Genomic DNA, 18026 nt, shown 5'->3' with positions numbered 1-18026 from the left:
AAAGTCCAACTTTGTTTCTAATTTCCCGGCCACACCAAGAAGATGGTATGCAGGGGACAAGGCTTTAATATGTACCGGACTATGTTCCCCAAGTGCAGCTTCTTTGGAGGCTGAGAATGATTTGCAACAATTCTTTGGAGGCTGAGAATGATTTGCAACAATTCTTTCCCCCGCTAATGGGCACTCATCTACAGTCTGATGTGATAGTGCATATGAAACAAAATGCCCCCTTTCTCCTCTTGGGGAAAGAGAGTTGTTTCAATGTTAGCCAGCCTCTCTTTTCTTTTACATCCAAATCAAACTGAATGCATATTCATGATTTTTAAACCTTGCCTTAGATCAGTAGTTCTGTTGTTAAATAATAATTTGCCTTAGATCATTTCTTGGAAAAGTTGGAAGTGTTTTTGTGGAATTACTTCAACAATTATCCTTAGCTCACCTCTGTGCTTTTTGCTGTCGACCTGAGACTCAGAAGGAAATCTAAGTCATAGTGAGTAGGCAAAGGGGCCTGATCACAGCAAGTCCGCTTCTCTTTAACGCTCAGGGATTAACAATTAATTTAAAAAAGCTTCTCTCCCCTCATCCTCAATTACTTCCTCCTGAAATTCTGAGGGACGTTTTCTAGAAATTTAAAAGTCACCTCCTAAGGAATAAAATCAGAACAGGCAAAACCGACCCTTTCCCAGGGTGCAAGGGTCAGGTGCAACTCCAAACAGAGAAGCAAGAGATTTTCAATTTCCAGCAAGCAGTTGGAAGGACCTCCAAGCCCAGAGGCCCCTGAGGGAGGGAGACGGTTTCCACGGCAACCGGGCGGGGAGCTGTTGGTTCCCCGGCTCCCTCCGCCTCCTGCGGTAGCCCTGGGTACCGCCGGACCGCGTCCTCCGGTGCTCCGCGCGCTGATTGGCTGCACAGGCCGCTCGCTGATTGGCTGCGGCGGATGCCTCGAGGGCTGGTGGCTATGGAGGCGGCGGCGGTCGATGGTTGACCGTTGGCTCCGGGGTAGGGGTCGGCGCTTGGGTGATCCGCTCAGACTCGACCAGGGCGCGCGGGCTGCCGACGCTCGGCCTGGAGCCCGTGGGGGAGACCTAGTCGGGCTCCGCCATGCGGGCCGGGAGTAACGAGCCGGACGGCGTTCTCCGCTACCAGGTAGGGCCCCGCCTCCCGCCCCTCCCCGGGGCTCAGCCTCCTTGTCCTCTGCCCACCCTGCTTCCTTCTGCCCCCAAACCCGGGCTTCCAGGGCCACTCCCTGAGGGCGAGGGAGGCCAGCCCGGGACACCAGGGGGCGCTCCGGGAGGCTGGGGATCGAGCCGGGGCTGCGAGCGGTGACCTTGGCCCGAGCCTGGGAGACGGCCGGTCCCTGCTGTATCCCTTGCGCCGCCGAGGAGCCTGACAGCCGGCGGGCGGTGACCTCTGTTCTCCTTGGGTCTTCCCTGTTGCAAGAGGCCGGCTTTTGGCCTCGAGTTGTCTTGCCAGAACGTGGGCAGATAGGGTGGTCAGGCATCTTGCTCTCTGCGGGGCAGGTCTTTTCTTTGTGTTCTTATTTCTTAGTGTGGTCAGCTTTGTGAATCCCTCTGTCCCATCGCATAGACACCTGGCAAGTTCAGGGTAGGGAAGCACAAATGGGCAGGGGGAGTGTTGAGGGGTCAGGAACAAGTGTTTATTTAAGGGAATGAGAAAACCAGGTTTGAACTGTTGGGGTCGCTAATGTAAGGGAAAGCATTGAACAAGGTAGAGTCCGTAGGTTCAAATGCTACACCTACCTCACACAGGCTTTGTGACCTTGAGTAAGTCGCTTGCCTCTTTGAACCTCAGTTTCCTCATCTGTGAAAATGGGAATGGTCTATCTGCTTTGTGTACCTCACAGGATCAAACAAGGTGCTATTTCTGAAAAGGCTTTGTGAAATAATGTTTATCATGTGACAGGCAGTGAGTGGTAGCTCATTGAATTCTCCTTTTCTCTGCAATCAGATGGTGTGGTTACTGCTTTGGAAAGAGGGTTCAAAGGGGGGGTCAAGTCTGAAGTGGAGGGCTGTGAAAAGGATGATGGACCTCTTCAGGATGATGGATCCTCTTCTCAGGAAGGTTGACGGGTCTTGGAAAACAAGTGGCATGTTGAGGGATGGTTTTCATCAGGGAAAACATTTTGAGTTGGGTATCTAGAGGATGACTCTCTCCTCTTCCTGGTAATAGCTTGCCACTAGAAGAGCCATACTTCCTTCTTTGCTTGCTCAGTCAAAAGAGGAACAATATCTACAATTTTGGAAAATCTTTCCATACTTAATCCTCTTAAGACCTATTAAATGCATTCAATCTCTATTTGGGGCACAGTGATGAGCAAAGATAGGCAATGTTCTTGTCCTCTAAAGCTTACCATGGAGTGGAGGAAGGGAGAAGTAACCATTTCTATTCAAATAATCACACAAATAAATATATTATTATAAACTGTGATAAGAGCTTTAAAAGAAAGTGCTATAAATATATATAATAGTGGTTCCTAGCCTTGGTCTCAGATCAGAGAAGATTTTGCTAAGGAAGAAAATTGGAGCAAAGAGCTCAGCCGAAGGAAGAGGGAGATCAAAGGGCTTTCGAGGCAAAGAGAACAGCCTACACCAAGGCCCTGTGGCACAAGGGGGCACATCTAGTTAGAAGACCTGAAAGAAAGATGGTGACGGAACCATGGGGAGTGATGAGTTTAGTGGTAGGAGACATATTCTGGTGTCATAACATTCAGAGCCTGTTAAGTCTGTACCAAGGAGGTTGGTATTTATTTGAGGAATAAGGAGAAGCCACGGGAAGGGTTTGAGTAGGGAGGAGGAAAGGGATGGCAAGAGAGAGAGAGGGCATGAGAGAGCCAATGAAATCGGGATCAGATTTTCCTGTTGAGAGTGGGGAGAGTAGGCTGGAACAAATGTGAGGAGACAGTGTCCTTAACATCAAGAATGTGTACAGGTGGTTTTACTGAGGGCATAATAATGCTAGGTCTCTGTTAGTGTTCTGTGAAATTGATAATTCCTCAGTGCTTCTGGGGTAGACAGAAAATGATTGTCTCCTTTACATCTACTTGGCGAAACTTCCACAGGTTGCGGGCTAAGGAGAGAGAAAAGAATAGAGTGGAAACAGTAGGACCTCATGAAGGCTGGAGTCAGGTAATGGGCAAATAAGAACCTTAAACATAGGAAGAAAAAAGAATGAGAGTAGACGGAGGCGGGGAATGGGGTGACTCAGAGGAGTCATAGTCAGCTGATGGACAGTTACTGGGAAAGCCTCCTGTGGGGCCAACTAGGCAATGTGCAGGGGAGTTGGGCCTGGCAAAGTGGGTATATTCTGTAACCTGAGGTAAATACAGAGATTCCAGACATCACATCTAAATATCATAAGTCCATGCTGTTTTCTTTGCTGTGGACTACTGCCTTAGTCTTCCAACGGTTCTCTCTTGCCCCTCTATAGTCCACTTTGCACATGCAACCACAGGGAGCTTTTAAAAACATAAATTGGGGGCGGCCCCATATGCCGGAGGTGGCGGGTTCAAACCCGGCCCTGGCCAAAAACTGCCAAAAAAAAAAAAATAAAATAAATTGGATCATGTTGTATCCTATCTTAAAAGCCTTCAGTGGCTTCCCAATGCATTTAAAAATAAAATCCAAACTCTTTATCATGGCCTATCAAGCATTACCATGATCAGGGCCCTCCCCATCCTCTTAGGACCGCTGCCTGCACTCTCACAACGTGCACTGCTTCTCCAGCCTTCTTTCTGTGTCTTCAGCATGTCAGGGTCCTTCACGCCTCAGGAGATTTGTTCTTGTCATTCCCGCTGCCTAGGACACTATTCTACCTAGGTCTTCTCATGACTCAACTTGAATGGCACTCCTTCAGAATTTCTTTTCCTGACCTTTATCCCTAATCTCCCTCTTTCATATGATTCTGTTATATTTTCTTTCTTTCTTTTTTTTTTAGAGAGAGAGTTTCATTTTATTGCCCTCGGTAGAGTGCTGTGGTATCACAGCTCACAGCAACCTCCAGCTCTTGGGCTTAGGCGATTCTCTTGCCTCAGCCTCCCAAGTAGCTGGGACTACAGGCGCCCACCACAATGCCTGGCTATTTTTTTGTTGTAGTTTGGCTGTGACTGGTTTCGAACATGCCACTCTCGGTTATATGGGGCCAGCGCCCCACTCACTGAGCCACAGGTGCTGCCATGATTCTGTTATTTTCATTTTATTTTTTTGCAGTTTTTGGACGGGGCCGGGTTTGAACCTGCCACCTCCAGTATATGGGGCCCGTGCCCCACTCCTTTGAGCCACAGGCACCAACCCTCTGTTATTTTCTTAATAGCATATATATTCCTTCATTGTAGAAGAAGGGGGAAAAAGGAAAAAAGCATATACAACTTATCTGATGTGTTCTTGTTTTTATTTCCTGCTTATTATCTTTTCAGAGGCTTCATGAGAACAGGAGCCAGGCAGAAAATCATGTCATCTTGGACAATGCCTGATAGAAAATTGATACTGAATTGTATGAGTAAACTAACAACCTTCCCATATCCAAAGCCAACGTGCCCCTCTGTAAGGAGCTTGTGGTCTAGTTAGGATGAGCATAGAGCAGCAGGTGCTGTTACTTGATTACACAAAACCTCTCTCTTCTTTTGTGTTGTACCTTTGCTCAGGTGTTGAAGATAGAAACTCTTTCCCCTTCTCTCAGCCTAGAAAGTTTCATTTTAATCATCAATGTTTGGCTCCATATCACTCTATCAGAATTTGTCACTCTGTTTCTCCTGCTCACAACAAGTGCTGTCACTTTGCTCACTCACTAATTTGTGAAACATACTTATTCCTCTCTGCTGTTCACCCAAGGCTCTCTTTGTTGTTACTGTCGTGTTAACTTTTATTGTATACTTGCCATATGCCAGGGACTGTACTAAGTGTTTTCTGTGCATTATCTCATTTAATGTTCCCTATAACACTGAGATTTGTGTACTTTTATTGTTCCCATTTCTCAAATGAGGAAACTGAAATAGAGAGGTTAAGTAAGTCCTTACGCGTGCCTCCCTCAAGAGGATGTGCGCTGAATCACTGTGGATTACTGCAGCTGTGTCCTTGGCACATAGATCAGTGCTGGACTCTGAGTGAGCACTTGGTAAGTGTTTGGAAAGAGACTGAAGGAGAGATACTAGCTAGGAGACCATTTGTATCATTTAGGATAAGTTCATGAAGGCCTCCATTCCTTTGATGAGATCTCTGGAAATGGTTATTGAAATTGTAAGAATCAACAAGCTCTTAAAGGGGGTAGTAATAGAGATAAAAGGTCAGAAAGCTTAGAGAAAGCCTTTATTTTGGACTGGAACTGAGGACGTCTTATAGGTTCACAGTTCTCCTGGTTAGCACTTTCAGAACCAAGCAGGAGGAGAGGCTGGAGCCTCCAGCATTTGAGCCAAATGTTCTGGGAATTGAAGAGAAGTTTAGGGAGGGTGGAAGTGGCAAAGGCAGAAGCAAGTGAATTTGGGCAATTACTAAGGCTTTCATGTGGATCAGACCTGCTCAGAATGGAAAATTTTGCAGAAATCTCCAGAATAACAGCTCCTGGTTAATGGGTGATAATTGAGAAACACTGGGGATGGGAATGGAGTCACACTGTGTCTTATGGTGGATCCTTGAGGCCTGAATTCTAGTGCCCAGTGACTCTGGCACATGTTGGAGCTCAGTAAATATTTGCTGAGTAAATGAATGAATGAATGTTCTGTAGGAAGTGGGTCAACTTTTCCGAGAGCCATAGGCAGTTTAAGGGGAGCGGTCAGTAAATATTTGCTGAGTATTATTGAACAAAAGTATCAACCATAATAGATACAATTTCTCCTTTCGCCACATTGCAGCATACAGTCCATACCCCTCTACCCTATCATCACAACGTGCTCGGTGCTCTTTCCACTCTTTCCATATGTGAGATCTGGGAAGGCATTCTCTTTACCTGATCTTACCGGCTCTGCTTTTGTAGGAGAGATGTGGGCTGACTTGCCAAGCAGAGACTTGAGCAGAAGTAGAGGACAACTCTGGCTGCAAATTTACTTCCTTCAAAATCTATAGATAATCTTAGCTCATGGTTTGCCTTGGCAGGGTAGAGAAGGCTCATAGGAGTAATCATGCCCCAGAAAAGCAATCATGTTTATTCTAAATCTGCTGCTAGGTAACCATAACAAATCTTAGATAAAGGAGTGGTTGGTTGTTAACCATAAGGTAATAACAAGTCTACTGGTCTTGGTAGTCAGAAAGTCATAATGTGTGTATGAGTTTTCTATTGCTGACACAATAAATTACCACAAATTTTTGGCTTAAACAATACATAATGATCATCTTACAGTTCTGTGATTCATGAGTCCAACACAGGTCTCACTGGGCTAAAATCAAAGTGTTGGCAGTGATGTGTTTCTTCCTGGAGGTTCTAGGAGAGAATCTGTTTCCTTGTCTTTTCTATCTTCTAGAAACTGCCTGCATTCCTTGGCTCATAGTTCCCTTCTTCCATCTTCAAAGTCAGAAACAGCATTTCTCAGACCCTACCTTTGTCATCACATCTTACTGTGTTCTTCTGCCTCCCTCTTCCACTTTTTTTTTTTTTTATATTGTTGGGGATTCATTGAGGGTACAATAAGCCAGGTTACACTGATTGCAATTGTTAGGTAAAGTCCCTCTTGCAATCATGTCTTGCCCCCATAAAGTGTGACACACACCAAGGCCCCATCCACCTCCCTCCTTCCCTCTTTCTGTTCCCCCCCATAACCTTAATTGTCATTAATTGTCCTCATATCAAAATTGAGTACATAGGATTCATGCTTCTGCATTCTTGTGATGCTTTACTAAGAATAATGTCTTCCACTTCCATCCAGGTTAATATGAAGGATGTAAAGTCTCCATTTTTTTTAATGGCTGAATAGTATTCCATGGTATACATATACCACAGCTTGTTAATCCATTCCTGGGTGGGTGGGCATTTAGGCTGTTTCCACATTTTAGCGATTGTAAATTGAGCTGCAATAAACAGTCTAGTACAAGTGTCCTTATGATAAAAGGATTTTTTTCCTTCTGGGTAGATGCCCAGTAATGGGATTGCAGGATCAAGTGGGAGGTCTAGCTTGAGTGCTTTGAGGTTTCTCCATACTTCCTTCCAGAAAGGTTGTACTAGTTTGCAGTCCCACCAGCAGTGTAAAGTGTTCCCTTCTCTCCACATCCACGCCAGCATCTGCAGTTTTGAGATTTTGTGATGTGGGCCATTCTCACTGGGGTTAGATGATATCTCAGGGTTGTTTTGATTTGCATTTCTCTAATATATAGAGATGATGAACATTTTTTTCATGTGTTTGTTAGCCATTCGTCTGTCATCTTTAGAGAAAGTTCTATTCATGTCTCTTGCCCATTGATGTATGGGATTGTTGGCTTTTTTCATGTGGATTAATTTGAGGTCTCTATAAATCCTAGTTATCAAGCTTTTGTCTGATTGAAAATATGCAAATATCCTTTCCCATTGTGTAGGTTGTCTCTTTGCTTTGGTTATTGTCTCCTTAGCTGTACAGAAGCTTTTCAGTTTAATGTAGTCCCATTTGTTTATTTTTGTTGTTGTTGCAATTGCCATGGCAGTCTTCTTCATGAAGTCTTTCCCCAGGCCAATATCTTCCAGTGTTTTTCCTATGCTTTCTTTGAGGATTTTTATTGTTTCATGCCTTAAATTTCAGTCATTTATCCATCTTGAATCAATTTTTGTGAGTGAGGAAAGGTGTGGGTCCAGTTTCAGTCTTTTACATGTAGACATCCAGTTCTCCCAACACCATTTATTGAATAGGGAGTCTTTCCCCCAAGGTATGTTCTTGTTTGGTTTATCGAAGATTACGTGGTTGTAAGATGTTAGTTTCATTTCTTGGTTTTCAATTTGATTCCAAGTGTCTATGTCTCTGTTTTTGTGCCAGTACCATGCTGTCTTGACCGCTATGGCTTTGTAGTACAGACTAAAATCTGGTATGCTGATGCCCCCAGCTTTATTTTTGTTACTAAGAACTGCCTTAGCTATACGGGGTTTTTTCCGGTTCCATACAAAGCACAGAATCATTTTTTCCAAATCTTGAAAGTACGATGTTGGTATTTTGATAGGAATGGCATTGAATAGGTAGATTGCTTTGGGAAGTATAGACATTTTAACAATGTTGATTCTTTCCGTCCATGAGCATGGTATGTTCTTCCATTTGTTAATATCCTCTGCTATTTCCTTTCTGAGGATTTCATAGTTTTCTTTACAGAGGTCCTTCACCTCCTTCGTTAGGTGTATTCCTAGGTATTTCATTTTCTTTGAAACTATGGTGAAGGGAGTTGTGTCCTTAATTAGCTTCTCATCTTGACTGTTATTGGCATATACAAAGGCTACTGACTTGTGGACATTGATTTTATATCCTGAAACATTACTGTATTTTTTGATGACTTCTAGGAGTCTTGTGGTTGAGTCTTTGGGGTTCTGTAAGTATAAGATCATGTCGTCAGCAAAGAGGGAGAGTTTGACCTCTTCTGCTCCCATTTGGATTCCTTTTATTTCCTTGTCTTGCCTAATTGTATTGGCTAGAACTTCCAGCACCATGTTGAGTAGTAAAGGTGACAGAGGACAACCTTGTTTGGTTCCAGTTCTAAGAGGAAAAGCTTTCAGTTTTATTCCTTTCAGTAAAATATTGGCTGTGGGTTTGTCATAGATAGCTTCAATCAGTTTTAGAAATGTGCCACCTATGCCTATACTCTTCAGTGTTCTAATTAGAAAAGGATGCTGGATTTTATCAAATGCTTTTTCTGCATCTATTGAGAGGATCATGTGATCTTTATTTTTGCCTCTATTAATATGGTGGATAACGTTTATGGACTTGCGTATGTTAAACCAGCCTTGCAAACCTGGAATGAAGCCTACTTGATCATGATGAATGACTTTTTTGATGATAAGCTGTAATCTATTGGCTAGGATTTTGTTGAGAATTTTTGCATCTATATTCATGAGTGAGATTGGTCTGAAATTCTCCTTTTTGTTTGAGTCTTTTCCTGGTTTTGGTATCAGGGTGATGTTTGCTTCATAGAATGTGTTGGGGAAGATTCCTTCTTCCTCAATTTTTTGGAATAATTTCTGCAGTACAGGAATAAGCTCTTCCTTGAAGGTTTGATAGAATTCTGGAGTGAAGCCATCTGGACCAGGGCATTTTTTGGTTGGAAGATTTTTTATTGTTTCTTTGATCTCAGTGCTTGAAATTGGTCTGTTCAGGAGCTCTATTTCTTCCTGGCTGAGTCTAGGGAGAGGGTGTGATTCCAAATATTGATCCATTTCCTTCACATTGTCAAATTTCTGGGCATAGAGTTTCTGGTAGTATTCAGAGATGATCTCTTGTATCTCTGTGGGATCAGTTGTTATTTCCCCTTTATCATTTCTGATTGAGGTTACTAGAGATTTTACTTTTCTATTCCTCGTTAGTCTGGCCAATGGTTTATCTATTTTATTTATTTTTTCAAAAAACCAACTCCTTGTTTCATTAATTTTCTGAATGATTCTTTTGTTTTCAATTTCATTGATCTCTGATTTGATTTTGGATATTTCTTTTCTTCTACTGAGTTTAGGCTTAGATTGTTCTTCTTTTTCCAATTCCATAAGATCTCTTGTGAGATTGTTGATGTACTCTCTTTCTGTTTTTTGAATGTAGGCATCTAAAGCGATGAATTTTCCTCTCAAAACTGCTTTTGCAGTATCCCACAGGTTTTGGTACCTTGTGTCTTCATTGTTGTTATGCTCAAGGAAGTTAATGATTTCCTGTTTTGTTTCTTCCTGCACCCATTTTTTTTATTCAACAGAAGATTGTTTAATTTCCATGCCTTTGGGTGGGGTCGAGCATTTTTGTTAGAGTTGAGTTCCACCTTTAGTGCCTTATGGTCTGAGAAGATACAAGGTAAAATTTCAATTCTTTTGATTCTGTTGATATTTGTTTTGTGTCCCAGGATATGATCAATTTTGGAGAATGTTCCATGGGGTGATGAGAAGAATGTATATTCTTTAATCTTTGGGGTGGAGTGTTCTATATGCGTCTATCAAGCACAGTTGTTCTAGGGTCTCATTTAAATCTCTTATATCTTTGTTTAATTTCTGTTTAGAGGATCTGTCCAGCTCTGTAAGAGGAGTGTTAAAGTCCCCTGTTATGATGGTATTATCAGATATCATATTGCTCAGACTGAGTAAGGTCTGTTTCAAGAATCTGGGAGCATTTAAATTGGGTGCATAAATATTTAGAATTGAAACGTCTTCTTGTTGTATTTTTCCCTTGACCAATATAAAGTGACCATCTTTGTCTTTTTTGACTTTAGTTGCTTTAAATCCACATGTATCTGAAAATAAGATTGCAACTCCTCTTTTCTTCTGAATTCCATTTGCCTGAAAAATTGTCTTCCAACCCTTGACTTGGAGCTTTAATTTGTCTTTTGAAGCCAGGTGTGTTTCTTGCAGACAGCAAATGGATGGCTTGTGTTTTTTAATCCAGTCAACCAATCTATGTCTCTTCAGTGGGGAATTCAAGCCATTAACATTTATTGAGATAATTGATAAGTGTGGTAGTAGTCTATTCGTCTTATTTTGTGAAAGTCCATTGCTTAGTTTTATCTTTTGCATCAGTGTGGAGGTTAGGTTCTGTCTTTTAATTTCTGAGTTCTTACTTTGCTGCTGATCCATTGTGGTGGTCAGTGTGCAGAACAGGTTGAAGTATTTCCTGTAGAGCTGGTCTTGTTGTGGTGAATTTCCTCAATGTTTGTATATCCGTAAATGATTTGATTTCTCTGTCAATTTTTAAGCTTAGCTTAGTCGGGTACAGAATTCTGGGCTTGAAATTGTTCTGTTTAAGTAGATTAAAGGTAGATGACCATTGTCTTCTTGCTTGGAAAGTTTCATTAGAGAAGTCTGCGGTCACTCTGATGGATTTGCCCCTGTAGGTCAACTGGTGCTTACTCCTGGCAGCTTGCAGAATCTTTTCTTTTGTCTTGACTTGGGACAGGTTCATCACAATGTGTCTTGGAGAAGCTCGGTTAGAGTTGAGGCAACCTGGGGTCCGATAGCCCTCTGAAAGCAGTGTGTCAGAATCTTTGGTGATATTTGGGAAATTTTCTTTTATAATATTCTCTAGTATGGCTTCCATTCCTCTGGGGCATTCTTCTTCCCCTTCTGGAATTCCTATAACTCCTATGTTGGAACGCTTCATAAAGTCCCAGAATGCTGACAGTGAACGTTCTGCTTTCTCTCTCTTCTTTTCTGCCTCTTTTACTATCTGAGTTATCTCAAGAACTTTATCTTCTACCTCTGAAATTCTTTCTTCTGCATGGTCTAACCTGTTGCTGATACTTTCCATTGCATCTTTAAGTTCCCTAATTGACTGTTTTAGTTCCTTCAGCTCTGCTGTATCTTTTTTATATTCTTCATATCGTTCATCTCTTATTTGATTCTGTTTTTGGATTTCCTTTTGGTTATTTTCCACTTTATTAGCAGTTTCCTTCATTGTTTCCATCATTTCTTTCAACATGTGTATTCTAAATTCCCTTTCTGTCATTCCTAACATTTCTGTATAGGTGGAATCCTCTGCAGTAGCTACCTCATGGTCCCTTGGCGGGGTTGTTCTGGACTGGTTCTTCATGTTGCCTGGAGTTTTCTGCTGATTCTTCCTCATGAGTGATTTCTTTTGTCCATTTCCTTGCCCTAATTTTCCTTTCACTTCCTCTTGCTCTTTAAGTTCTCGTGCCTGTGGACAAAGGGTTACAGGACCAGAAGGGTGAGAAGGTTGAAGAGCAAAAAAGGGATGAAAGAAAGGAGGACCGAGTGATAAGAAAAAAAAAGAAAAATAGACAAAGGAGAGGGGGTGGGTAAAAGGAATATTGACAAAAAGAAGAGAGGCACAGAAAGAGGGAGACACAGCAATATAGGTGTACAGTAGGGTACTTTGACACAACCTTAAAAAACTCCACCTTCTGGGGGTGCCCAGTTGCGTGGTTCCCTTGAGGTCAGCAGCTCTTTGCTAACCTCATCAGACACAGTACCCCACCTCCACCAAGTAGAGAGGAAAGACAAAAATGCTATAAATCAAACCAAAACAAGCAAACAGAAAACTTTACGGGATAAAATTGGGTGAAAAACCAAATAATAGTGGTAGAAACACCAGCAAAAATGAAGTTCTAGTTATTGAAAAAGGCAGCAATGGGAAATTATAATTAAACTAGAAAAATTGAGAAAGAAAAAGGATCTGTATGGAAAAGGTTGAAATTAAAAAACAAAACAACATCAACAACATCAAAATAAACAAAAAAACCCAAGCAAACCAAAAACAAAAAAAACACACAACCAAAAACAAAGCAGTATGTATATGTTATTGAATATTGTCTGGGCAACATGTGGTCTTCTGGGGTATGAGATGTTAATCACAGTTCTGATACAACTGGAGGCTGCTGATTTCTCAAACCCCAGCAGGTAGACACCCTAAATCTCTCTTCAGCCACTTAAAAGGCACTTTGAACTTGTAAACTTGCTGAGCAGAAGCTTTCCCAGGAAAGTGCTTATTGCTGGAATCACTGCTGAAGTGGCTATCCACTTACCCAGTGTGCCAAAACCGGTTTCACTCCACCCTTGAGGGTTAGGGCTGCAAGGCGGCTCAGACCCCACCCTTAGGCTACTTGGTCACTGGGTTACCAGCTCCCACCGGATTCTAGCTCTGCGACCCTGAGGGCAGAGCTTGCCGGGGCAGATCACTCACAATGGCTCCCTGTGACCCACAGCCAAACACTATTAGCTCCGTCTGGCTCAGCGGCTCAGACTGGGGCCCCAGACAACAGCCAAAGTTCTCTGCACTCCCGCTCAGGCTCTCACCAAGGCAGTTCAACTGAGTGCCAAGTCCAAAGACACCAAAACAGTTCACAGGTAAGGCCTTTCTGGTTTGCAGCCTCGCTGCTACTGAACTTACAGTTGCGAGCGGGTTTAGACGGATTGAACACACGCGACCACTTGCTGTTTTTCCACTGTTTTAGTCCTCCTCTTGGGGTCCAGAAGTCTCTCGCTGACTCCCTATATCCTCACAGGGGTGATGATAGGCAGATCCCACCAGCCAGAGATGCCTGGAGTCCTATCTTACCAGACTCACCGTGCCCAGATGCAAGGAAGCTGTTACTTGGCCGCCATCTTGCTCTGCCTCTCCCCTCTTCCACTTTTAAGGATATTTGTTATTACTCTGAGATTTCTTTTTTTTTTTTTTTTTGTAGAGACAGAGTTTCACTTTATTGTCCTCGGTAGAGTGCCATGGCCTCACACAGCTCACAGCAACCTCCAACTCCTGGGCTTAGGTGATTCTCTTGCCTCAACCTCCCGAGTAGCTGGGACTATAGCGCCCGCCACAATGCCCGGCTATTTTATTTTTTTTTTTTGGTTTGCGTTTGGCCAGGGCCGGGTTTGAACCTGCCACCCTCCGTATATGGGGCCGGCGCCTTACTGACTGAGCCACAGGCGCTGTCCTACTCTGAGATTTCACTGTGGTTTACATACTCCAGGATGATCTCCTTATTGTAAGGGTAATTGATTAGCACCCTTACTTCCATCTGCAAGGGCAGCTTAAGGTAACACATTAAAAAATTCTAGGGATTAGGTTGTGCATCTCTTTAGGATCCCAGTATTCTTCCTATTACAATGTACTAACTAGCAATGTGTACTGAACAGGAATGACTCCAAGTGGGGTTCAATAAAGAATCGCTGAGAAACCAGAGGCATTTTGGAATTTTAGTTCTCTTGCAGGCTGCTGGAGAGTCAGATTGGGAAGCTCAAAGATATTTAGGAATTCATGACACTGAGAAGAGGAGGTATGGAACAGCTGCACAAGTCCTAATGGAACCGTTTTTCTTGCTGTAGGTTGCCTGCACTGAATGAGGAGATAGTTGAGGATGTTAGAGAGTTGGGGTTCTATGGGTCAGATTCAGTGATGGGGTCTGCAAGGAGCCAGAATTCAGAGTCTCTGATGGATAAAGAGGAAGATGGAGATGAATAAGGAGATGGAGAACTATTGGAGGTCTAGTTAGTAAAGAGGAAGGTTAGAAGACAAGGTTCTGGAGCACTAGGATTTGAGAAGGTATTAATGTGGATCTGGGGCTATTCACATTGTGGGCATTAGTCTGTGATTAGATGATCTGAACTCTCTAAAATAACCATATTCTTTGCTTCTGGCAATGTTAACATGTAATGTTAATAAGGAACAGAGACAGATTTGAGTTGGAGTTCTTCCTATGTCACTTAGCTTTTGTGAGATCATGCTTAGCTTTGATTTAGGATTGTTCTGAGGATTACGTGAGGTGATATAAGTAAAGCACAATGTTAGATATATAATAAGTGCTCAATAAATATTTGTCCCAACACTGATTGTATTAACAGAGTTTGCTGATTAGAAACCCTGAAAGTTGGCCAGGCATGGTAGCTGATGCCTATAATCCTAGCAATTTGGGAGGATTGCTTGGGATCAGGAGTTTGAGATCAGCCTGAGCAAGAGCGAGACTCCATCTGTATAGAAAATGGAAAAATTAGCCAGATTTCATGGCATACACCTATAGTCCCAGCTGCTTGGGTGCTGAGTTGGAAGGATCCCTTGAAACCCGGGAGTTTGAGGTTGTAGTGAATTATGATTGTGCCACTGCACTTTAGTCAGGGCAGTGGAGAGAGACCCTGACTCCCCCCCAAAATAAATAAAGAAAATAAAAAAACTTGAAAGTCCTCTCTATATTTTTTATTTAAAAATGGTTGAATGTATCAGAACTCAATAAACACTTGATTTTTTTTTATCTAGATGGGGATGGAGGTAGGGATGGGGTGGGAAGGTATTATACACAACCTCTGAAAACACTGACTCCTTAGGGATAAAATGAGAGGGATTTTTTGAGGTTAAAAAGTAAGACCTATTGCAGGAACAGAGGTGGGGTTTAGTCGGGCAGGTTAACCACTGCACGGGTGCAGAGTGGAGCAGCAGGGGAGGCATTTTAGAGAGTGAGCTCCTCACCTACCCCTCCCTGCCACCTCTCTGGCTGCTTCCAGGAGCTGGGGCCATTATGTAAGATTCAGCTCTATCCCTGCCTTTTAATTTGTCCATTAACTGTAAGTGAGAATCTGGTCTGCCACTCAGCTATAATTCATTCATTTTTCAAGGCTTATAACAATGCTTTCTCTCTCTAGGCCTGCCTTGCAATTTCAGTGTCTTAATGTGTACTTAACCCCTTTAGTTCTTTTTATCTTCTCTAGGCCTTGAGATAGGCAGTCAGAATCAATTCACATTTATGTAGTGGTTTATTGTCAGTGAGCTAGGAAGAAATACAGAAAGGAGAATACTTAGAAAATAGGACCCTTTCTCTAATTTACTCTTCTTTGCTTATTCCCCTCTTTTCCTTTTTCTCCTAAGCATATGTAATGTGTTTCTTATGATTCTAATTTTTTCTGAGCCTTCAATCCCTATAAGAATCTGATGAAAGTTACGGACCCTCTCTCAAGAAAAATGCACATTCATACATATTCCCACAGATCCTCTGAAGCCTGTTTACCCTAGAAATCCATGGACCCTAGGTTAAGAAGGCCTTTTTGCCAGAAGTAATGGTAGTTTCAGAGGAAATGATAGCCAGCTGGTGGGGAGCCTGCAGCAAGCACTGACCAGAGAGACCTGATGTTCCATTCTTTTCATTTTTAATGATTTCAAACAAACTTTGTATATGCTTGAAATTTGTGGAACATTTCAAACATATACCAAAAGTAGAGAGATTTGCATAATGAATCATCATGTACCGACGACTTGGCTTCAACAGTAAAAACACCATCTTGTTTCATCCATGTCCCCATCCATTCTCTAACTCTCAGACATCGTTTCATCCTGAAAAATTTCAGTGTGTATCACTAAAGGTTAAGGACTCTTTTTTTTAAATGAAATAACTGCCTTATCACAAGATTATCATTATGTTTAAAAAGTAACAATGGCTCAGCGCCTCTGGCTCAAGTGGCTAAGGCGCCAGCCACATACACCAGAGCTGGCAGGTTTGAATCCAGCCTACGTCCGCCAAACAACAATGATGGCTACAACCAAAAAATAGCCGGGCATTGTGGCAGGTGGCTGTAGTCCCAGCTACTTGGGAGGCAGAGGCAGGAGAATCACTTGAGCCCAGAAGTTGGAGGTTGCTGTGAGCTGTAATGCTGTGGCACTCTACCCAGGGTGACAGCTTGAGGCTCTATCTCAAAAAAAAAAGTAACGATTTCTTAATATAATCAAATGTTAATTCAGTTTAAATTTCTGTGAGTGCCTTGTAATTCTTTCTTTCTTTTTGTTTTTTAATATTTGGTTTATTTTTTATTTATTTTTATGGTTAAATCATAGCTGTGTACATTAGTGCAATCAAAGGGTACAATGTTTCATATACAATCTGAAATATTCTCATCAAACTGTTCAATGTAGCCTTCATGGCATTTTCTTAGTTACTGTACATAGGCATTTGTAGTCTGCATTTAGTAAGTTTCGCCTGTACCCATTCTAAGATGCACCGTACATGTGGCCCCACCCATTACCCTCCATCCACCAAAACCTCCCGCCTCCCTTCCCCTTCCTTGGCCCTTTCCCCATAGTCTTGTGCTATAGTTGGGTTATAGCCTTCATGTGAAAGCTATAATTTAGCTTTATAGCAGAGCTGAGTATATAGGATACTTTTTCTTCCATTCCTGAGATGCTTTGCTAAGAAGAATATGTTCCAGCTCCATCCATGTAACATGAAAGGGGTAAAGTCTCCATCTATCTTTAAGGCTGCATAATATTCCATGGTATACATGTACCACAATTTGCTAATCCATTTGTGGGTCAATGGGCACTTGGGCTTCTTTCATGACTTGGCGATTATGAGTTGGGCTGCAATAAACATTCTGGTACAGATGTCTTTGTTATATTGTGACTTTTGGTCTTTGGGGTATAAACCTAGTAAAGGAATTATAGGATCGAATGGCAGGTCTATTTTTAGGTCTCTAAGTATTCTCCAAACATCCTTCCAGAAGAAATGTATTAGTGTGCATTCCTACCAGCAGTGTAGAAGTGTGCCCTTTTCTCCACATCCACGCCAACATCTCTGGTTTTGGGATTTTGTTATGTGGGCTACTCTTACGGGGTTTAGGTGGTATCTCAAAGTAGTTTTGATTTGCATTTCTCTGATGATTAAGGATGATGAGCTTTTTTTCATGTGTTTGTATATTGTGTGTCTGTCTTCTTTAGAGAAGTTTCTCTTCAAGTCCCTTTCCTACCCTGAGATGGGATCACGTGTTCTTTTCTTGCTAATACGTTTGAGTTCTCTGTGGATTCTGGTTATTAGACCTTTATCGGAGGTATAACCTGCAATATGTGGTTTATTTGAACCAGAATCCAAACAAGGTCTAATCTACATATTCACAGTCAAACCTGACCTTTCAAATGCTTTGGCTAATGATATTGATAGTGGCTGTTTTCTTTGGCAAGGCGAAGTGGGGGGAGCAAAAATTAGTCAATGAATTTAGCTCTGGTGAACCAATCGAAATCAAGGAAGCTGCAAACAAGTCAGTTTCTTCACCTCAATTTTTCAGATGATTAAACCTTATCTTCCTGTTTTGCTTTTATAGTCTTGGAAATCATGTCATCTCTTCCTCCCTCCCTTTAGATTCCCACTGTGTTCTGTCCGGCATCAGGTGTCTGTGGGCAGGACTAAGTATTAGAATTAATTGATCCTTGTCCTTTATATTAAAAACCAGTAGGGAAGCCAACACGAATAATGTGGTTTTATAAGAAAATGTATGATCAAATATCAAATAAAGAGTTCATAAAACTAAAAAATATTCTTTGAAATTTATTACTTGCCATGTACTGTACAATTGTACTGTGTGCTAGGTACATGTGGTGAACCTCAGACACAGCACCCCCTTCCTGGAAGTTGCAGGAACACAAGTTACAGTGGTAAGCTACTGTCTTGGGGGCTGGG

General features: G+C 42.2%; 1 protein-coding gene across 2 annotated transcripts in view; it reads left to right on the top strand.

Annotated features, from left to right (window-relative positions):
- Positions 1-922: 922 nt before the first annotated feature.
- SLC4A8 (solute carrier family 4 member 8) overlaps positions 923-18026 on the top strand; it is an 85981-nt gene continuing 68877 nt past the window's right edge. The window contains exon 1 of one of the 2 annotated variants that reach the window (XM_053557976.1): positions 923-1146. In XM_053557976.1, coding sequence (XP_053413951.1) covers positions 1102-1146 — 45 coding nt within the window. In that variant the 5' untranslated portion in view covers positions 923-1101. The remainder of the gene's footprint in view (positions 1147-18026) is intronic. The other variant, XM_053557977.1, reaches the window with a different exon arrangement.

Source organism: Nycticebus coucang, chromosome 12 (genome assembly GCF_027406575.1).
Source record: "Nycticebus coucang isolate mNycCou1 chromosome 12, mNycCou1.pri, whole genome shotgun sequence".
Taxonomy (NCBI): Eukaryota; Metazoa; Chordata; class Mammalia; order Primates; family Lorisidae; genus Nycticebus; species Nycticebus coucang.
The sequence above is the reverse complement of the archived record's forward strand: the minus strand, read 5'-3'. Positions and strand labels throughout refer to the sequence as shown.